The sequence below is a fragment of the Ranitomeya imitator genome, chromosome 8, assembly GCF_032444005.1.
Source record: "Ranitomeya imitator isolate aRanImi1 chromosome 8, aRanImi1.pri, whole genome shotgun sequence".
Lineage (NCBI taxonomy): Eukaryota > Metazoa > Chordata > Amphibia > Anura > Dendrobatidae > Ranitomeya > Ranitomeya imitator.
Window position 1 is genome coordinate 60914337 of NC_091289.1, and position 23924 is coordinate 60938260.

The following is a 23924-nucleotide window of genomic DNA, read 5'->3' on the forward strand; positions in this document are numbered from 1 at the left end:
AAACTCCTTTTCTACAGTGATCTTGTTATAGGTAGAGAGGAGTCTGCCTTTTTATTGGTTATGTATAGTAACATTTACATTTTCAGATGTTCTAAGGAGTGCAGAGCTCATATAAGTTGGTAGGTGCTGACATCATCTCTTATCTGATGGTATTTTATTGTATTTTTTTAATATAGCTGGGAGACGAACCCCAATTATTGTGAAACGGTAAAAGAGACACCACCATACAACGAGGGAACACGACTTATAGACCTAATAGATCTTTCAATATTGGACTTTTTCATGGGTATGATACATTTTAAGAATATTTATTGTTCATTAAACTTTTCCATCATCTGTTTAATATTCTAATATGCTTAAAGGAAACCTGTCACCCCGTTTTTTGAGATTGAGATATAAATACTGTTAAATAGGGCCTGCGCTGTGTGTTACTATAGTGTATGTAGTGTACCCCGATTCCCCACCTATGCTGAGAAATAACTTACCAAAGTCGCCGTTTTCGCCTGTCAATCAGGCTGGTCAGGTCGGGAGGGCGTGTTCACAGCGCTGGTTCTTCCTCAGCTTTACGTTGGTGGCGTAGTGGTGTCCGCATGTTGAGGTGACTAATCCACTGTGGGCACGTGAACAAGCAGCGCGCGAACGAGTTTGCATCTCGGCTTTGGGAAAATGGCCGCCGCGATCTCTAATGCGCACGCGCGGCATCCCGCGGCCATTTTCCTGAAGCCCCGTGCAGCAGAGCACTCGATCTGCGCACGCGCGGCCCCTGGAAGATGGCCGCCCCCACCGACGAAAGGGATGACAGCGCAGATCGCGACTTTGGTAAGTTATTTCTCAGCATAGGTGGGGAATCGGGGTACACTACATACACTATAGTAACACACAGCGCAGGCCCTATTTAACAGTATTTATATCTCAATCTCAAAAAACGGGGGTGACAGGTTCCCTTTAATATTAGAAACACAGGCAGGAGACACTGAGTAGTTCAGCTTTTGGTGTTAGGAGGATTTCGAGAAAATGTTTTCTTTTTAGCAGTATGCATGAGACCAGGGCCCAAATTTGGCAGTTTGTGAATGTCTCATTCCTGAATTCTGTTAAGGTACCGTCACACTCAGCAACTTTCCAACGATCACGACCAGCGATACCACCTGGCCGTGATCGTTGGAAAGTCGTTGTGTGGTCGCTGGAGAGCTGTCACACAGACAGCTCTCCAGCGACCAACGATGCCGAAGTCCCCGGGTAACCAGGGTAAACATCGGGTTACTAAGCGTAGGGCCGCGCTTAGTAACCCGATGTTTACCCTGGTTACCATTGTAAATGTAAAAAAACAAAAACACATACTTACATTCCAGTGCCTGTCATGTCCCCGGCGTCCGCGTCCCTGCACTCCTCCTGCATCCTGTGTAAGCGCCGGCCGTAAAGCAGAGCGGTGACATCACCGCTGTGCTCTGCTTTACGGCCGGCCGGCGCTGACACAGGATGCAGGAGGAGTGCAGGGAAGCGGACGCCGGGGACGTGACAGGCACCGGAATGTAAGTATGTGTTTTTTTTTTTTTACATTTACAATGGTAACCAGGGTAAACATCAGGTTACTAAGCGCGGCCCTGCGCTTAGTAACCTGATATTTACCCTGGTTACCAGTGAAGACATCGCTGGATCGGCGTCACACACGCCGATTCAGCGATGTCAGCGGGTGATCCAGCGTCGAAATAAAGTTCTGGCCTTTTAGCTCCGACCAGCGATGTCACAGCAGGGTCCGGATCGCTGCTACGTGTCAAACACAACGATATCGCTATCCAGGACGCTGCAACGTCACGGATCGCTATTGTTATCGTTGTAATGTTGTTCAGTGTGACGGTACCTTTAGACATGGTTCTTCACATTGTTACAGGGTACATAGTAGAATTTTAAAAAAAAATTAAAACTATGAATCTACTTATTTTATTTATTTTCGTTACTTGTATTGTGCCATTAATTCCATAGCATTTTACAAACATCATCATCACTGTCCTCATTGGGGCTCACACCCTAAATTACCTATCAGTATTTCTTTGTAGTGTAAGAGGAAACTGGAGGAAACCCACGCAAACATGAGAGAACATATAAACTCCTTGCATATGTTGTCCTTGGTGGGATTTGAACCCAGGACTCCAGCACTGCAGAACTACAATGCTAACCTCTGAGCCACCGTGTGTTATCACCCTTCTCACTATTAATGGGTTAAAAATTCCCTTTTGTACTTCTATTTTCCCATTTACTTCTCTAGATCTATGGGTACTGTCACACTGAAACGACGCTGCAGCGATACGACAACGATGTCGATCGCTGCAGCGTCGCTGTTTGGTCGCTCGAGAGCTGTCACACAGACAGCTCTCCAGCGACCAACGATCCCAAAGTTCCCTGGTAACCAGGGTAAACATTGGGTTACTAAGCGCAGGGCCGCGCTTAGTAACCCGAAGTTTACCCTGGTTACCAGCGTAAACGTGAAAAAAACAAACACTACATACTTACCTTCCATGTCTGTCCTCCCGCGCTGTGCTCTCCTCTGCACTGTCAGCGCCGGTCAGCCGTAAAGCAGAGCGGTGACGTCACCGCTGTGCTTTCCGGCTGGCCGGCGCTCACAGCCAGTGCAGAGAAGCACAGCGCCGGGGGACAGACACCGGAATGTAAGTATTGTAACGTGGCTAAAGGTTGGATAGTCGACGGGAGGTATGTATCACAGAGAAGGCTTGTCGCTGTGATGTGACCCGGAGTTTTTTCTGTAATGCACATAAAACAATAAGAAATTGTTTAGGATATTTGGGTCCGGGTTACGGGTAGCTATGAGAGATGGGAGGGTCTGGCTACCCATATACCTCACCCCTGGGTAAGGGGCATAACCGTGCCTATCTATGTTTGTTTCAGGACCTGTGGTGATGTCAGAACCACATGTCTAATCATGTGATGGGTTCCTGGGTGTGGTTACACCTATGTAAAGAGGTGTGTTTGTGTGTGTGTGTGTAGCACATGGTGAGTGTGTTTGGGAGTCTGCAAGAGTGGACAGACTTCCATGTGTCCTGGCTGGACACTGCAGAGTGGCCTGTGTGTTGGACGGTTCCAAGTGGGGACAGACGTCCTGAACAGCACACAGAGACCATATTTAGGCTGGAGAGCCTACGTGCTGGACATAGCACAGCCTGTGTGCCTACAGGTCTGAGAGAGAGCGGAGCTCTAATATGGACATTGAGGATTCAACTGTCTGAAGTAAGACTGTTTACCTGTTGTTCCTGTTGCTATGTGGTTTATGGAGCAATAAACCTGTGAACTTTTAATGAAACGTGCCTCCAGAGTGTCATCTGCCGCACCTGAGCGAGTACAATCCCTACAGTATGTAGTTTTTTTTTTTTTACGTTTACGCTGGTAACCAGGGTAAACATCGGGTTACTAAGCGCGGCCCTGCACTTAGTAACCCGATGTTTACCCTGGTTACCAGTGAAGACATCGCTGAATCGGCGTCACACATGCCGATTCAGCGATGTCAGCGGGAGATCCAGCGATGAAATAAAGTTTCAAACGATCTGCTACGACGTACGATTCTCAGCGGGGTCCCTGATCGCAATAGCGTGTCAGACACAGCGAGATCGTAACGATATCGCTGGAACGTCACGGATCGTGCCATCCTAGCGATCAAAGTGCGACTGTGTGACGGTACCCTATCTTTCATGCCTTAAGGCCCCTTCACATTAAGCGACGCTGCAGCGATACCGACAACGATCCGGATCGCTGCAGCGTCGCTGTTTGGTCGCTGGAGAGCTGTCACACAGACCGCTCTCCAGCAACCAACGATGCCGGTAACCAGGGTAAACATCGGGTAACTAAGCGCAGGGCCGCGCTTAGTAACCCGATGTTTACCCTGGTTACCATGCTAAAAGTAAAAAAAAACAAACACTACATACTTACCTACCGCTGTCTGTCCTCCAGCGCTGTGCTCTGCTTCTCTGCTCTCCTCCTGTACTGTCTGGGAGCCGGAAAGCAGAGCGGTGACGTCACCGCTCTGCTTTCCGGCTCACAGACAGTACAGGAGGAGAGCAGAGCAGAGCACAGCGCTGGAGGACAGACAGCGGTAGGTAAGTATGTAGTGTTTGTTTTTTTTTACTTTTAGCATGGTAACCAGGGTAAACATCGGGTTACTAAGCGCGGCCCTGCGCTTAGTTACCCGATGTTTACCCTGGTTACCAGTGAAGACATCGCTGGATCGGTGTCACACACGCCGATCCAGCGATGTCAGCAGGAGTCCAGCGACGAAATAAAGTTCTGGACTTTATTCAGCGACCAACGATCTCCCAGCAGGGACCTGATCGTTGGTCGCTGTCACACATAACGATTTCATTAACGATATCGTTGCTACGTCACAAATAGCAACGATATCGTTAACGATATCGTTATGTGTGAAGGTACCTTTAGTATTCCATCCTGCAGTCCCATGGCCTTCTGTCAGTGTCTCTGTCCACTGAGTCACAGCAGTTTCTGTTGTTGTCAGGGGGCTGATGACTTTTTGCCTTTGTCCATTGTTGTCAGACAGCAGGTATTTTTCATTTCTTATCTAGCTTGTCCTATCACACAGCAGGTGCTTCTATTTAAACCTACCAGGGGGTAGGTCTTCTCTGCTAGTGATGGCCTTCAGTGAATTCTGCTTGATGTTCTAGTCCTACTCCTGAGTATTTAGACCAGTGAGATAAGTTTACTGCTGGGGTTTCTTTCTTATGCTGCACTCTCTCTCAATTCTTTAGGAGGTTTGTGATGCACTCGATGGCCTGTTAGGAAGCCAGGTTCGAGTTGTCTTATCTAGTTTTACCTTCAGGATTTATCCGGGTTGAGCTGAAGCTGCTAGGGCCTGCTTTAATGAATACTATAGAAAATCCAAGAAAAAACACATGGAGTCTACGTCCCATATTTAGAAATGTAAAAATATATGTTTTTATTTTACAATATTTAAAACCACAAAGTCATAACAAATACAGGACATACAATAAGGGAGACTCGGGATAGCACTGAAAAAGTCCAAGCAACGGTAAACCCCAGTAAACCGCTAATACAATTTTACAATCAAAATGCCATGTGAAGACCTACACCTCCCCAAGTGGGGTGCCACTAATCAAAAAGGGGCCCCCTGACGAAGCCGATGCGAAACGCGCGTTGGGGCTGCGGCGGTGACCCCTGGAGACCGTAGAGTGACTACATGGGTAAGAGCCACTAAACCGGTTTAAGTATTTTTGATTAGTGGCACCCCACTTGGGGAGGTGTAGGTCTTCACCTGTAGATTTCCGGATGCGATGGCATCTTTACCTTAAAATTTGCACTTAATGGCATTTTGATTGTAAAATTGTATTAGCGGTTTACTGGGGTTTACCGTTGCTTGGACTTTTTCAGTGCTATCCCGAGTCTCCCTTATTGTATGTTCTGTATTTGTTACAGAATTTCGAACAGAGTTAGACCCCGGACACGTGGCAGCTGTACCAGCGGGACAGACGGACAAGCAGGGTTAACAGATGTCGTGGAGCCGACCGGTGGAACATTCCTTTGCATCATTTTCAAGTGGCTCCAAGAGGGGCTCTCATGCCTCTTTCTGTAATTTTAAGGGGCCAGACCCCTGGGGTATGCCACACCTTTGAATATACTCAACTTCAACACTTCTGCTTATCACTCGACAAGCATGCGAGCTTCACACGTCCCTTGTACCTTTTCAAGAAATGTGTGTGCCTCATCTGGTTCTGCACACACTATTTCAGTTATCTATAAATTACTAATGGCTGCAGATTTGGGGACATTCCCATCTTTTTGCAGGGCATGGGAGACTGAACTTTAACAAACGTTTGTGACCGCAATGGGACAAATGCTTCCATCTTTCTATAAAATTGTTTCTAGGTGGCATCGAGTCCCTTCTGCCCTACATAAATGGTTCCCAGAAGTTTCTGATCAATGCTGGCGTTGTGAGACTCATGAGGGGACAATGTTGCACATATGGTTGTCCTGCCCGGTTTTAAAGGCTTTCTGGGGGGAGGTCATGAAGACCACACAGGAGATGACAGGTGTGACAGTTCATAAAACCCCAGAAGCAGTTATTTTATGTTTCCTATGTCCAAAGTGTTTATAAAAATCATTGCTAAGACATCTACTTGAAGCTTCGAAAGCATCCCTTGTCACTGGAAGAAAATAGAGCCCCTTCTATAGAAGAGTGGTTTGCAGAGATGGCAATCTCACACCTTATAGAATCTCTGATAGCCAAACGCAGGAGCAAATCATTGCAGTTGCTTCCAAGTGGTTTCATTGGGAATCCATTCTCTCTTCTCCAACTTATCGGAGTATTGCATGATGACTTTTGGAATGCTTTCTTCTTATACTTTACCCAATAATGCATCTCTGACTTTTGGTTTGGTCGGTCTTTCTCCTCATATAGTATGAAGCAGGTTGATTATTGATCTAAAAAATTATCTTGATCTCCTTGGTCTACCTTGACCACCCCCATTTTCCCCACTCTTTTCTATCTTTGAATTTGTATTTATACTTATAAATATAGGGTCAAACGAACGAGTGTTATGATATGCACACCCTTCATATATCTTAATTTGAGATATGATAAATTACCTGTTTTATGGTTTTGTATTTTCTAATCTCTTGATTGTGGATTATTATTTGTTTATGATCTTCCAATATTAAAACCAATAAAAATTTTGAATCAGAAAAAAATTGAAAATTGTATTAAAAAATAGGAAAATATTACAACATTTCTCTATATAGAATGTATTTAGGATTGTATGTATTGTATAATGTTTTGTTTATTTCAAAAGGAAACCAAGATCGCCATCACTATGAGACATTTGAAAAATTTGGAAACAATACTTTCCTCTTGCATCTGGACAATGGGAGAGGGTAAGATGAGCAGACTGGAACCTAAACTCCTAGGGTGTAAAATGAACAAGGTATAATATCTCAAGAATTTGGCCTATTATTAGAAGCAGGAGAAGGCAATTCTCACCTAAGGTAGATAGAGATGCAACTTTCAAGGATGCAAAAAAATAAACTCTTCATCTATGTTTTTATCTAGCTGCCACAAGAGCTAATAACACATGATTGGCTGAGGAGCCAAGTTTAGGACCATCCATCAGCAATCTGACATTGATGACCTACACTGATGATGGGTCATCAACATTGGATGTCCAATTTTTCAGACTTATTGTGTTACCCTAAATATACATTTTCATTTGTGGTCTTCATAGTTTACCATCAATTTTGAAAGATGACATCCATTCTAGGGTAATTGTGTATTTTTGTTATTTATAGCATTTACTTTTATTTTTATGGTCTGTCTCTCAAATTTAAAAATAAGAAACCACTGGAGGACGTCACATTACAGTATATCCCATTGATTGCAAACATCAGATTAATTTAATCCTCAAGTTATCTGCTAATCCTAAAGTTTCACATATTTTTGCCACTCACAAACGTGATACTGGATCAATTTCCTCATTTAAAAAATGACAAAGTGTAAATTTTTTTTCTAATGTCTGTTTTTTGGTTAATGATAATTCCTCCTGTACTTTTCCTATAATGATAATGTTCCCCCAGTGTGCCTCTGTATAATAATGACCCCCACCATAACAATTGTGAATTCTTATAATAATGAACCCCAGTGCCTCTTTATTATAATAACGCCCTAAGCAGGGGCATACATAGAAATCATGGGGCTCCAGATCAAAAGTCCTATCAAGGCACATAGGCACAATCACAGACATACCTCCAAACTTTTAAAGACTGGGAGAGGAACATGTATTGCGGCACTTAGGCTAGTTTCACATTTGTGATTAAGTCCGCAGTGTATCGTCCGCAACCGCAAACGCATGCAAAAACACATGCAAACGTCTGATAACGCAGCGTTTTTTATACGCATCAGCTTACACATGATGGTAAAAAAATGCAGCGTTTGCGTGCGTTTTACATGTGTTTGCACTTTTTATGCGCATGCGTTTGGTATTTCCAGGAGGGTGTGTCTTTAATGGGCATGTCTAAATCAGTTCCTGGACTTGCGCAGTCCGAAGTATGCAAGTGTATCAAACGCATGCGTACGCAAAGACATGTGTACGCATGCGTTCCCATAGACAGTAATGCTTTTTTTGCTGCATTCCTTGCGCTAACAACCGCATATGTTTCTAGGCGGCAAATTGACGCCTCTAAAATTACTACATGCTGCGTTTACCGCGCCAAACTGCAGATGACAAAATGACGCATGCGTCGTCAAACACGGCAAAACGCAACCGATCGCAGACACATGTGTCCCTAATGTTACATATACGAAAACACAACGCATGCGGATAATTGTGGAAGAAACGCTGCGGACACAACCGCAAATGTGAAACCGGCCTAATTACACAGATATTTTGTCCCTTCTGATGCCCCATATTGTTACCCACTACAATATTCCTTCCATAGCCCCCATAGAGTATGATGCCCCTAAAAATGCCCCCCTGACATCCCCTGCATGGACTAGCCTCCAATACACTACAAGCCTGTAAGATGCCTCCAGACTGCCAAATTAGCTGGTGGATCAGTGACACGATGCTTTCTGTTTTGCCATTGGTACCCACACTGTTAACAATGTTGTGATCAATGCAGATTACTAAGTTGCTGCTACCTGAACCGCAGAGGTTGGCAGCCTAAAATTACATAATGCTGTACCCGCTCATTGTAGGCGAAGTCCTATTATACCTTAATAAGGCACATAAAGGCTAAAAAAGGCAAAATAGCAATAAATAAATTCTTATCCTATTGATAATACTATGGGAATAACCAACAGGACAGCATACAGTACACAATCATAGACAGAATATACCTCTATAATATAAAAAAGCGGTACATGTTTATAAAACCAAGTTACCGAATCAACGCCCTTCCCACAGGTGCTCCATGTGGAATAAATTGGATTTTTAAATTTGGGTCATGTATTAACAAGAAAAATGCAGTATAAACATTGCTTGTTCATGCAAAAACTGCATGCAGTCAGCCACAAACAGTTTTTGATTGTGTCAATACTATGTGACAACTGCACTGTCTGATCTTATCCTGTAGGTCTGGACATCGCGGTTTGTACTCGGAAATCTGTTTAGAAGTGAGAAACAGTCAATTGTGGTCTATGCTTTAAAATTAGAAGTAATGAGAGGATGTCTATTTTTTTTTTTAGATTTGGGCGTCACTCATATGATGACCTCTCTATTCTCGCCCCTCTTCAGCAGTGCTGCAGGTTAGTCGTACTGAAACTTACTATAGACATTACATGCCACTTCCAATTGGTAAGGGATCTGTTGCAGATTTTTCCCATTGAGTTGAATGGGGAAGGCTAAGTTGTTTAAAATAATGCTGAATCATGAGAACACAATGATGGTATCATAACTGCACACTGAATGTCCTAAAACAAGTAGCGAGTCCACAGATAACCTCTCGTGTCTCCCCTTTTCCTCATAGTTTGTAAGCTTGCGAGCAGGGTCCTCATTCCTCCTGGTATCTGTTTTGAACTGTATTTCTGTTATGCTGTAATGTCTATTGTCTGTACAAGTCCCCTCTATAATTTGTAAAGCGCTGCGGAATATGTTGGCGCTATATAAATAAAAATTATTATTATTATTATTATAATTAAGGATTGTGTATGCACAATATACAAGTAAGTGCAAGAATCAGCTGTAAAAGCCTCACAAATTCATACATTCAGTATATATGTAGTAGAAAAATAATAATTTTATTTGCCATATATACTCGAGTATAAGCTGACCCGAGTATAAGCCGACCCACCCTAATTTTGCCACAAAAAAACTGGGAAAACTTATTGACTCGAGTATAAGCCTAAGGTGGAAAATGCAGAAGCTACCGGTAAATGTCAAAAGTAAAAATAGATACCAATAAAAGTAAAATTAATTGAGACATCAGTAGGTTAAGTGTTTTTGAATACCATATTGAATCAGGAGCCCCATATAATGCTCCATACAGTTCATGATGGGCCCCATAAGATGCTCCATACTAAATACGCCCCATATTAAAATATGCCCCATATAATGCTGCACAAAGGTTAATAATGGCCCCATAAGATGCTCCATAGAAACATTTGCCCCATACAATGCTGCATAAAGGTTGATGGCCCCATAAGATGCTCCACACATTATGCCCCATGAGATACTCCACACATTATGCCCCATAAGATGCTCCACACATTATGGCCCCATAAGATGATCCACACATTATGGCCCCATGAGATGCTCCACACATCATGGCTCCATGAGATGCTCCATACATTATGGCCCCATGAGATGCTCCACACATTGTGGCCCCATGAGATGCTCCATACATTGTGGCCCCATACGATGCTCCATACATTGTGGCCCCATGAGATGCTCCATACATTGTGGCCCCATGAGATGCTCCATACATTGTGGCCCCATAGGATGCTCCATACATTGTGGCCCCATGAGATGCTCCATACATTGTGGCCCCATGAGATGCTCCATACATTGTGGCCCCATAGGATGCTCCATACATTGTGGCCCCATACGATGCTCCATACATTGTGGCCCCATATGATGCTCCACATATTTGTCCCATATGCTGTTGCTGCGATTGAAATAAAAAAAATCACATACTCACCTCTCTTCGCTCAGGCCCCCGGCACTTGCGATAGTCACCTTCCTCGTTCCACGCACTGCTCTGTCTTCCATCCTCTGCACTGACTGTTCAGGCAGAGGGCGGTGCACACACTAATCGCGTCATCGCGCCCTCTGACTTGAACAGTGGATGAAGACAGAGCGGCGCGCAGCGGTGGAACGAGGAAGGTGACTATCGAGCAATGCTATCCTCCCCTGATGTACTCACCTGCTCCCGGCGCGGTCCCTGGCAGCGTCTCACTGTCAGATGGTCTCCGGGAGCCGGTGGCATCTCCCTGTGTTCAGCGGTCACGTACCGCTCAGTACAGTAATGAATATGCGTCCATATTCATTACTGTAATGAGCGGTACCATGTGTGAGGCTGTGGCCTCTGATACAGCTAGGGTGTGCTGTTTGTTCTCCCCAGAATGTGCATGCAGACGGATGAAGTCCATAGGTGTGCATGAGAGTCATGGATTTCCGGTCCGGGTTTTCCATGTGGCTGGAGGCCACAGGTTTGTGTGTGTTTAAAAGCCCTGCAGTAAGGGGTATGGGCGTGTCAGGCCGTGCAGGCCGTGTCAGGTGTCTGGCCAGGAGAGGCCAGGTGCACGTCAGTGTCAGTCTGGTGTGTGCAGGTCTGCAGAGTGCATGGAGGCCAGCAGAGCCAGCACCCAGGGCAGCTGATAGCCTGGCACCCGCAGCGTACACAGAGATGCAAGTCGTCCATGGTACTGGTCTCGGATGTGGTCAGTCCTGTGCCCGGAGGTGGATATCCTGTGCCCGTAGGAGTCGGATGTGGATAATCCTGTGCCCGGAGGTGGATGTCCTGTACCCGAAAGAGGACTAGCATGTGCAGCGATTGCAAACAGGTGGATATGGTGCCCGGCTGCTATCCGGAGGATATCTTGAACTGTGTACGACTGTGTGAGTAATGAGTCTGTAAGAGACTGTGATACAGCGATGCAGGACACCCACGAGAACTGGTCAGAGGAGGGCTGGCATGTGCAGTGTCTGCAACAGATGAGGCTGTGTGTACGGAGACGTATAGAGACTGAGATGGCGTGTGGTCGCCCAGGGAAACTGGACAAGGGAAGTCTGGCCTGTTTAGGGACCGCAAATCTAAAGCCATGTGATATGCATTACTTTGAACTGGTGTAAACTGATCACTGAAGTTATATGCATTTATGTGAAGTGGACTTTAACGCTGTGAAGAAACACATTAAAAGAGACTTTTGTGTTTGAATTTGTGGGTCACTGCTTCTTCACTGCGTACGATGCTACTGCAGCTTTACACATGTGACTGCTGAACACAGGAAGAGCTGCCCGGAGACCATGGGACATGCAGGGACAGCGCCAGGAGCAGGTGAGTAAGTCACCGCGCCGCTCCCCCACGACCCCCCCCCCCCCCCACTGACAATGACTCGAGTATAAGCCGAGAGGGTCACTTTCAGTCAAAAAAAGTGGGCTGAAAATCTCGGCTTACTGTATACTCGAGTATATACGGTATATATATTGTGAGGGGTTGACTCACTCAGCTGCTTCTGTGACACCCCAGGTTCCTGGTTGTCACAGTGGCATTGCTTTCCTCATGGGGAGAGTGATGTCATGCTTGAAAGCGAGGAAGGATCTTCTTTATCAGGTAAACACAAGCATGCAACATGTTCACACTCCAGGCCAGAAGGGGGAGCTCTGATCCAGCTTGTGGGTGGTTCCCCTATATATTCTGGTCTGGAGGGAAAGTGAGAGGGTTTCTGTCAGAGAGACAGAGGAGAAGGGAGCAGAGGGGCCGTGCAGCCACGAGAAGTGCTACAGCTCCTAGAAAGAGAGAAAGAGAAAGCCAAACGGATTGTAGAGAGCGTGTAGGAGAAGTGAAGCACAGGAGAGTGAGAACTGGGGAGAATAGCTGCAACTGGGCTACCTCCCTACAGAGCGGAGACACCGATAGCCAGAAGACCAAGGTTGTGAGGGACTCCACGACTCACAGCACAAACCGGCAGGACAGCTGGATTACAAGTCACCTGTCCACCCTGACACCTGGAAACACACTGGCGCATAGAGCCTGGGTTGTGATATAGACTCTGTAAAAAGGCTTGAGCCATCTGTCATATGGGTTAGTGTCCTACCTACAAGGAGGACAGAGAGAACACGTGAGGACCTTGTAAGAGGCCTACAGCAGCAAGGAACTACACCACAGCGCTAGAGGGAAGACTTCTAACTCCACCTGGTAAGGGGGACTCCCAACTCGCTTTCAAGCCAGCCGGACCCTACCTGTACCTGTGATCTGGTACCCTGGACTGTGGCTGCCTGACTTAATCAGTAAACCAGGTAAAGAGACTGCAAACCTGTGTTCTCCGTTTCTTGCTACACCACCAACCATCTTCATCTACTGTATACACTGGGAGCCCTGGGGACCCAGCTTCACCTGTGGGAAGCCATACCATCACTGCTGCCACAACATCTCGCCAGAGGACTCCTTTAACCCCTTTACCTTCAAGGGTGGTTTGCACGTTGATGACCGGGCCAATTTTTACAATTCTGACCACTGTCCTTTTATGAGGTTATAACTCTGGAACGCTTCAACGGATCCTGATGATTCTGACAATGTTTTCTTGTGAAATATTGTACTTCATGATAGTGGTAACATTTATTTGATATTACCTGTGTTTATTTGTGAAAAAAAAACAGAAATATGGTGATAATTTTTAAAATTTAGCAATTTTCAAACTTTGAATTTTTATGCTCTTAAATCACAGAGATATATCACACAAAATACTTAAAGGGACACTGTCACCTGAATTTGGAGGGAACAATCTTCAGCCATGGAGGCAGGGTTTTGGGGTTTTTGATTCACCCTTTCCTTACCAGCTGGCTGCATGCTGGCTGCAATATTGGATTGAAGTTCATTCTCTGTCCTCCATAGTACATGCCTGCACAAGGCTGCAATATTGGATTGAAGTTCATTCTCTGTCCTCCATAGTACACGCCTGCGCAAGGCAAGATTACCTTGTGCAGGCATGTACTATGGAGGACAGAGAATGAACTTCAATCCAATATTGCAGCCAGCATGCAGCCAGCGGGTAAGGAAAGGGTGAATCAAAAACCCCAAAACCCCGCCTCCATGGCTGAAGATTGTTCCCTCCAAATTCAGGTGACAGTGTCCCTTTAATATGTAACATTTTCCACATGTATACTTTACATCAGCACAATTTTGGAACCAAATTTTTCTTTTAGGGAGATATAAGGGTTAAAATATGACCAGCAATTTCTCATTTTTACAACACCATTTTTTTTAGGGACCACATCACATTTGAAGTCACTTTGAGGGGTCTATATGATAGAAAATACCCAAGTGTGACACCATTCTAAAAACTGCACCCCTCGAGGTGCTCAAAACCACATTCAAGAAGTTTATTAACCCTTCAGGTGTTTCACAGGAATTTTTGGAATGTTTAACAAAAAATTAACATTTAACTTTTCTTCACAAAAAAATTATTTCAGCTCCAATTTATTTTATTTTACCAAAGGTAACAGGAGAAATTGGACCCCAAAAGTTGTTGTACAATTTATCCTGAGTACGCTGATACCCTATATGTTGGGGTAAACTCCTGTTTGGGCGCACGGGAGAGCTCAGAAGGGAAGGAGCGCTGTTTTACTTTTTCAAAGCACAATTGGCTGGAATTGAGATCGGATGGCATGTCGTGTTTGGAGAGCCCCTGATGTGCCTAAACAGTGGAACCCCCCCAATTCTAACTGAAACCCTAACCCTAATCCCAACCAAACCCCTAACCCCAACATACCCCTAAACCTAATCCCAACCCTAACCACACCCCTAACTCCAACACACCCCTAACCCTAATCCCAACCACAACCCGAACCACACCTCTAACCCTGACACACTCCTAACCCTAATCCCAACCGTAAATGTAATCCAAACCCTAACCCTAGCCCCAACCCTAACCCTAACTTTAGCCCCAACCCTAACACTAACTTTAGCCCCAAACGTAACCCTAACCCTAATGGGAAAATGGAAATAAAAACAGTTTTTTATTTTATTATTTTTCCCTAACTAAGGGGGTGATGAAAGGGGTTTGATTTACTATTTATAGCGGGTTTTTAGCGGATTTTTATGATTGGCAGTTGTCACACACTAAAAGACACTTTATTGCAAAAAAATTGTTTTTGCGTTTCCACATTTTGAGACCTATAATTTTTACATATTTTGGTCCACAGAGTAATGTGAGGTCCTGTTTTTTGCAGGACATTTTAATGTTTTTATTGGTACCATTTTCGGGCATGTGACATTTTTTGATCGCTTTTTAGTCTGATTTTTGTGAGGCAGAATGACCAAACACCAGCAATTTGTGAATTTCTTTTGGGAGGGGGGGGGGCATTTATACCGTTCCATGTTTGGCAAAATTGATAAATCAGTTTTATTTTTCGGGTCAGTACGATTACAGCAATACCTCATTTACTCATTTATATCATTTTTTTATGTTTTGGCGCTTTTACACGATAAAAACTGTTTTATATAAAAAAAAATTATTTTTGCATCGCTTTATTCTGAGGACTATAACTTTTTTATTTTTTCGCTGATGACGCTGTATGGCGGCTCGTTTTATGCGGGACAAGATGAGGTGTTCAGCGGTACCATTTTTTTCATATACGTCTTTTTGATCGCGTGTTATTCCACATTTTGTTCGGCGGTATGATAATAAAGCGTCGTTTTTTGCCTTTTTTTTTTTACGGTGTTCACTGAAGGGACCGTTTTACAGGTTGGGTCATTACGGACGCGGCGATACTAAATGTGTGTACTTTTATTGTTTTTTTTTAAATTTAGATAAAGAAATGTATTTATTGGAACAATATTTCTTTTTCTTTATTTACGATTTTTTTTTTTTCTACACATGTAAATATTTTTTTTTACTTTGTCCCAGTGTGGGACATCACTGTATAGTGTCAGATCGCTGATCAGACACTTTGCAGTGCACTGTGTCAGATCAGCGATTTGACAAGCACTGCAGGAGGTTTGCTGGTGCCTGCTCTGAGCAGGCGCTTGCAAGCCGCCTCCCTGCAGGACCCAGAAGGAGCCCTGTGGCCATTTTGGATCTGGGGCCTGCAGGGAAGAGGACAGAGGAGATGCTCGGAGCAACGTGATCACATCACATCGCGTTGCTTCGAGGGTCTCAGGGAAGCACGCAGGGAGCCCCCTCCCTGTGCGATGCTTCCCTATGCTGCCGGAACGCTGTGATCATGTTTGATCGCAGCGTTCCTGGGATTAATGTGCCAGGAGCGGTCCGTGAGCGCTCCTGGCACATAGTGCCGGATGTCAGCTGTGATATAAGAAGGAAATAACCTCCGGCACTCAACAAGTCCACACTCAAATGTCCTTAATGCAGATAAATTTATTCATAGGTAGCCAGAAAAAATGGATAACAGACAAAAATTCCAAAGTTTCGGCAAATCGCCTTTTTCAAGGAAGTCTGTATAGAATAGATCACATGTCAATAACCGCTAGTGTGGAAGGACCACCATAACAGGAAAGCCAGCGCGTGTCCCGCGGCTCAGAGGCGAGAGGACCTCTCGCCTCTGAGCCGCGGGACACGCGCTGGCTTTCCTGTTGCTATTTTTTCCTTCGAGCACCATTCTCCTTCATAGAGTGCACCAATCCTGACCTGCTTGTCAGCTGTGATAGTCAGCTAACACCCAGCCCCGATCGGCCGCGCTCCCACCGTGAGGGGGATAGTACGTCAGATGTCAGAAAGGGGTTAAGCAGCATCGGTCACCCTGACCGAATACCACAGGTGAAGTCACGAACAAACTTTATTCACAAAACCCCTTTAAGGACATTCCCTTTTACTTGGGCACCCAGGGCCACGGAACGGGTTGCCACCACCGTGAACTCCTTTTTAAGTATCGGACCCGGTAACGAGTACTCCACGGCCCTGGAAGGCGTTCCACTTCTATAGGTAGACACAGGAACGCGTCTTGTGATATATCACCTGTTGGTTTGTTGTGAAACAGCATAAACCATAGCACGGTTCAGCAAAGTAAACATGGCCTTTCTGGCATAATGGCAAAACAAAAAGTTAACATCAAGCAAAGTCCGTATGTCTGAGGGATTCACCCGTTCAGACCACCATGTGTCTTCAGCTCCACCTGGAGCCACCGTCTGGAGTCTTTCCTTTCCAAACCACAACATATAGACTGTCTTTCAAGTCCAACTATTTAAACCCAGACCATGTGACTGATCACATGACTGTGACATAACACAGGTATAAATAAATAAATAAAAAAACACCAATATCCCATACCTGTCTGCTGTACAGTCATGTCCCACGATGTAAATCCATCTGAAGGGGTTAAATAATTTTACAACCAGGTGCCTGCTAATGTAGCTGCCCCTGGCTGTAAAACCTGGGGAATGAATGGAATGCATCTTTGGTGACTTGCGGTGCTGCGCCCCCTGGTGGCATAAACTCATATGAACTCTAGAGTGGGAATTTTTCGGAATATTTTCTGACGCTAGAGTTCATATGAGTTTATGCCACCAGGGGGCGCATCAAGCGCTACATCAAGCGCTACAAAGAAACTGGCCCACATGAGGACCGACCCAGGAAAGGAAGATCAAGAGTCACCTCTGCTTCTGAGGATACGTTTACCGAGTCACCAGCCTCAGAAATCGCAGATTAACAGCAGCTCAGATTAGAGACCAGGTCAATGCCACACAGAGTTCTAGCAGCAGACACATCTCTACAACAACTGTTTAGAGGAGACTTTATGCAGCAGGCGTTCATGGTAAAATAGCTGCTAGAAAAACACTGCTAAGGACAGGCAGCAAGCACAACAGACTTGTTTGGGCTAAAGAACACAAGGAATGGACATTAGACCAGTGGAAATCTGTGCTTTGATCTGATGAGTCCAAATTTGAGATTTTTCGTTCCAACCACCGTGTCTTTGTGCGACGCAGAAAAGGTAAACGGATGAACTCTACATGCCTGGTTCCCACCGTGAAGCATGGAGGAGGAGGTCTGATGGTGTAGGGGTGCTTTGCTGGTGACATTGTTAGGGATTTATTCAAAATTGAAGGCATACTGAAACAGCATGGCTACCACAGCATCTTGCAGCGGCATGCTATTCCATCCGGTTTCCGTTTAGTTGGACCATCATTTATTTTTCAACAGGACAATGACCCCAAACACACCTCCAGGCTGTGTAGGGGCTATTTTACCAAGGAGAGTGATTGGGTGCTACACTAGATGACCTGGCCTCCACAGTCACCAGACCTGAATCCAATCGAGAGGTGAGCTGGACCGCAGAGTGAAGGCAAAAGGGCCAACAAGTGCTAAGCATCTTTGGGAACGCCTTCAAGATTGTTGGAAGACCATTCCCGGTGACTACCTCTTGAAGCTCATCAAGAAAATGCCAAGAGTGTGCAAAGAAGTCTTCTTCTGAAAGTGATTTTCTCCACTAATGATCGGCTCGGCACACCCTGAGCAACTCTGTAAAAAATATTTTTGCAGAGTGTTTCAGCATTGTCGTCATCTGTGTCAGGTTGTTCTGTGTGTAGAAGGTGCTACTTCATCCAGGGTACTTCCCAATGTCACTGTAATGTGACAATCCTAGGTTTGGACAGAAGAGAAAGGAGATCAGAGCTAAAGATGACTGTAGATTGTTCATAAGCTGCCGGGTCTTGATTGCAGATAGATTTCTGAATGTGTGGTAAGTGAGGGTGTCCTGAATGGGGTGACAGTTCTTGACGGATATAGAAAGAAGGTTGTGGTCAGAGAGCTAGGCCAGATATTAATATATAGGGAAGTATCTACTAAGATTTAGGCCCAATTTAACTCCAACAAGAACTCAAACAAAAAAGGAACAATACGCTTCTGTTCCTCATAGATCCAGTGATGATGCTTCTGTGAGGAGGTCCACTGGAGCATAAGGGATGGATCTTTAAGGAAAAAGAGGTAAATATGGTTTACACTGGTGTCCAAAGTGAAATCTTTTTCATACCTGCTTTAAGGATTTTACAAAATAATCTTCTGTTTGTAGTGTTAAAATTGTTTTGGAGCCACCATTCACTAAAGAGCGAATACTTTCCTCAATATCACCTCTACATTTTTGGAATAATAGTTATATTTTTTTAAAATTTGGGGGTTTATTGACTTGTAATATTAATGCAATTAAATTTTGTCTTTCTAGGATTAAGAAGTCTACACTGCAACGACTTGAGCTGCTCTATTCAGAACCATTTCGTTTGAGTGATGTCATGCGGGAATCTCTTTCCATGGACCCTCTCGCCCCCATTCTATCAGAGCCACATCTTTTAGCCCTTGATCGTAGACTTGGCATTATTCTCCATGTTGTGAGAGAGTGTTTTAAAAACCAGGGCAAACATCGAGTGGCCTATGATGATCTGGCAATGCTCTACAAGAAAAGAAAATTATAAATATGACATTTTTAAAATACTACTGAAATAACTAAAAATAGCTTAACTCCTTAGTGATGGAGCCAATATTGGCCTTCCGTACAGACCCCCATTTTTCAATTCTGACCTGTGTCACTTTATGTGGCAATAACTCCTATCCCAGTGATTCTGATATATGTATTTTATATTAGTGGTAATTTTTGGACAATATATTTTGTGTTTATTTATGAAATAATCAGAAATTTTATGAAAATCTAAAAAAATAGCAATTTGAAAACATTTAATTTTATCCTTAAGCCAAATAGCCATACGCCTCAAGAAAGTGAATAAATAACATTTGCCATATGTATACTTTGTCAGAATCTATTTACCGTATATACTCATGTATAAGCCGACTTTTTCAGCACTTTTTTGTGCTGAAAATGCCCCCCTCGGCTTATACATGAGTCACGGTCCCAGAAAGCTGGTGGGGGAGGGGGAGCAGCGGGTCACAGAGGTCGGAGCTGGCGGCTGTGGCTAAAGCCTATGCCGCTGCTGTAATAGTGCACAGTGCCAGCTGCAGCCGCCAGCTTCCAGCACTCATCATACACACCTACCGGCGCGCCCTAGGTGCTGGCACTACATCTCGTTCTGGCCGCCGGTGCTTGCAGCTCTTCCTGCTGAGCGATCACATGGCACCGCTCATTATGGTAATGAATATGCATGCCTCCAATAGGCGTGGCATGCATATTTATTACCTTAATGATCAGGGCCATGTGATCGCTCAGCAGGAAGAGCTACTGGAAGCCGAAACAAGATGCAGTGCCACCGAGGGAGCGCAGGCAGGTAAATAAGTTTTTTTTTAACAGGAATCATACATATATATATACATACATATATATACATACATATATAGGGATAAGGGGATAAGGAGCCATGCACACCAGGACAGGGACTGGGTAGCCATGCACACCAAGGACAGGGACGGAGGTAGCCATGCACACAGGACATGGACTGGGGAGCCATGCATACCAGGACAGGGACTGGGGAGCCATGCATACAATGACAGGGACTGGGGAGCCATGCATACAATGACGGATGGGGGAGCCATGCATATCAGGACAGGGACTGGGGAGCCATGCACACAATGACAGACTGGGGATCCATGCATACAATGACAGGGACAGTGGTAGTCATTAATACCACGATATGGATGAGGGGACAAAGCATTCCCAGCTTATACTTGAGTCAATAAGCTTAGCCAGTTTTTCGTGGCAAAAGTAGGTGCCTCGGCTTATACTAGGGTCAGCTTATACTCGAGCATATACAGTACATTATATTTTTACTAGTTTTTTTTTTTTTTTACTTAGACCCACTTTTGGGCTTGACCATTTTGTACTCTGATTGCTGGCTTAATGCACGGCAATACTGACACAGTATATTGCAGTGCATTAGACTTGTCAATTTTACACTGACACACAAAATGTTCTAACACATCAGTCATGTCAAACACGCAGACCTCATATGGCTCCTGATGCTGCACTCCGAGGCCTACGGACACTGGAGCTCATTAGATGATTCTGACCTGGTCAAGGGAGGAAGAGGGCTGACGCAAGTGCTTTTTTTTAAGCTAAATGTGACCTCAGATTTGCTGTACCTACACCAGCCACTGGCCGAAGAGAGTTTGGCAGCTGAAGTTGGCGTGCCAGTCGTGGCGGATGATGTTTCTGTGGAGGCAGAAGAATATGTGGGTCGCTATGGGAGTGAGGACAAGTGAGAAGAATCCTTATTTTACTTTCATTTGTATGTGAAGATTGGCAGGAAGGGGAACAGTACTAAGACGATGTTACTACATGATAGGGCACCTTATTACATTACTTTATCCCTACATGGGATAGTTGTATGAGAGGTTGCTCCTAGAGTGAAGATAGTAGACTTAAAGCCACAATGCTCCTCTGGGTAATATGCTAATTATGCAAATTGTCTCTTCAGAGAGGAAGAGAGCTAGAACTTGTAGGATTGCTACCTTCCAATAGGTGGCACTAGAGTTCTAACTCTCTTCCTCTCTGAAGAGACAATTTGCATAATGAGCTTATAATCTGAAAAATACGGTAGTTAGCTGAACGATGCTTTGAACGGCAGTCGTCATGACCGACTTTCCACCAAGTGCTCCTTTACTCCCTCACGGTAGCGTAGATATCGGGGGAACAAAGAGGGCGGTCGCCCCGGACCCTCTTTCTGAGGGGCTCATCTGGAGCTACCCTTCTGTAACTGTATCGGTGTGCGCATTCTGCGCCAGAACAGGGAGACTTGATCTCCTTGCACTGCCACTCTGCCACTATGGGGCCCTTGAGCAGGAGGGGGGACCCGATGCTAGAACTGGGCCCCCTGTGTGTCATCGCAAGTTCAACTATATTGGCTGGATGTCGATATAGTTGAAAGCAATGATGATACTGGCCTCTCCCATCATTCCCCTCTGCGTCTGACGTTAATAACGTAGACACTGAGAGTAGATATGATGATGTCAGTACATGGTACCTGCTGTGCTGAGATGAGAGGGCACTCGGAATAGTGAGGGAACAAGAAGGAGAGGTGAGTATTGTTTTTTTATGGGGAGTGCATGATACTGTATGGAGGCCTATGGGGAGTGCATTATACTATATAGAGGATTATGGGGAGTATTATACTATATGGAAGGCTATGGGGAATGCATTATACTATATAGAGGCCTATGAGGAATGCATCATACTGTATAGAGGCCTATGGGCTGTGTATTATACTATATAGAGGCATATGGGGAGTGTATTATACTGTATGGAGGCCTATGGGGAGTGCAATACAATGTATGGAGGTCTATGGGGAATGCATTATACTGTATGGAGGCCTATGGAGAATGCATTATCCTGTATGGAGGTCTATGGGGAGTTCATTATACTGCCTCAAAGACTATCGGGAGTGCATTATACTATATAGAGACCTTTGGGGGAGTGCATTAGTATCATTTCTGGGACTCATCGCCCGTGTATTCGATGAGTGGTGGCAGCGTGTATGAGCGGGTGTGTGGCCTAGGTTGGTGTGTGATTTATGCTCCCATTACAGCACAGGACAGAGGTTGAATGCGGGACTGAGAGTGGGGAGATAGATTAACCCTTGCAGGCACAACCCCAAGACACGTGTGAGAGCAGGCACGTGGCGAAATAGGACACCACGGAGTAGGGGTCCGTGACAATTGGTGGCGAGTGGTGGGATAGAATTATTTCTATTAGAGCATTAGTGCATGGTTTAAGCAATTATTCCTTGTACTAAAGAATTGGTATCCTTGCGAGGAGTGCACCAGTTCTTCAAGGTTCAACTCAGTGCTTACTTAGACATACTTGAAAACAGTTTCCCCTCCCCATTTTTCTTTTCTATCTTTTATTTGGCAAAGGCTGTTCATCGATATGGCAGCCCAGTACAAGAAGCAGAGCAAGGAAGCTCTGACCGACCTCTTTGAGCAGAGAGGAATAGAGACAGCCGACAGATCCAGAGAGCTGCTGATACGCGCCCTGGTCGAGCAGGACATAGAGCAAAGTGCTGGAACATCTGGGCAAGGAGAGAGCCCACCTCAGAGAGACCCAGCAATGCCAGCTCTTGCACCGGAGATGCCTGATGGAAATGTCAGCAATGCCAGTGCTGAGGAACCTATGGACTGTACTTTGCAAATGGACTTACAATGACTGGGAACAAGTGATCCCAATCTGCGAATGTAGCTGATTCTACAGTACCGACAGGCTGCTGCTGCAGAACGCCGTGAGGAGAGAGCTTTCCAGCTTCAGATAGCTCAACTAGAGCGGGGTATCAGTCCTCAGATAACCCCCTCCCAGGACATAAATCCAAGGAGGCCACGTCTTGAAAACTTCCCTGTGATGGAGAAGGATACGGACTTAGATACTTTCCTGCGGGGATTTGAAAAAACCTGCAGGCAGTACCATCTACCCCATGAGCAGTGGGCGCAGTATCTAACCCCAGGGTTGAGAGGCAAAGCCCTGGAAGTTTTTGCTGGCCTCCCACCCGAGCTAGATGCGAACTATGAGGCCATAAAAGAGGCCCTGATCAGGAAATACAACCTGACACCAGAAGTGTATCGTAGAAAGTTCCGGAACCTACAACGTGGATCAACTGACAGCTATGCGGATGTTGTGAGCACCTTGAGGACCACGTTCCACCAATGGATTAGGGGACTTTCTGTTAACAGTTTTGAGGACTTAACGGATCTTATGGTCAAGGATCAATTTCTTCACATATGCCCCACGGATGAACGACAATTTGTGTGTGATCGGGAGCCACAAACTGCGGATCAGGCTGCAAGGATTGCAGACTGCTATGTGGCTAACAGGATGCCTGAGGTGCAGAAGCCATCGGGATTCAGCTGGAGGGGAGGTAAGCCAAACGGGGACCCTTCTCCCTCTGCCGGCCGATCACCAGTGCTGTCCAAGCCTGTTATGATCAGTTGACCTTGGAGCAGCATGAAAACTTTCCCTGGAGTAGGTGGTAACTATACAGACCGCAAACCTTGATCTTAACACCGCAACTAGAAGTAGCCGTGGGGTGTGCCTAACAAAACCTAGACACCTCGACACAGCCGGAGGACTAAATACCCCTATAGATGGAAATAGGAATACTATCTTGCCTCAGAGCAGAACCCCAAAGAATAGGCAGCCCCCCACAAATATTGACTGTGAGTAGTAGAGGAAAAGACACACGCAGGCAGGAAACAGGATTTAGCAAATGAGGCCACACTAGCTAAATAGGAAAGGATAGGACAGGATACTAAGCGGTCAGTATTAAAAATCCTTCCAAAAAATTCCACAGCAGAAAATACA

At 45.1% G+C, this 23924-nt stretch overlaps 1 protein-coding gene across 1 annotated transcript in view; it reads left to right on the plus strand.

The window, feature by feature from the left end:
* LOC138647760 (extracellular serine/threonine protein kinase FAM20C-like) overlaps positions 1-19343 on the plus strand; it is a 138771-nt gene extending 119428 nt beyond the window's left edge. The window contains exons 7-10 of the mRNA XM_069737013.1: positions 177-286; positions 6825-6906; positions 9212-9271; positions 18858-19343. Coding sequence (XP_069593114.1) covers positions 177-286; positions 6825-6906; positions 9212-9271; positions 18858-19104 — 499 coding nt within the window. The 3' untranslated portion in view covers positions 19105-19343. The remainder of the gene's footprint in view (positions 1-176; positions 287-6824; positions 6907-9211; positions 9272-18857) is intronic.
* Positions 19344-23924: the final 4581 nt, after the last annotated feature.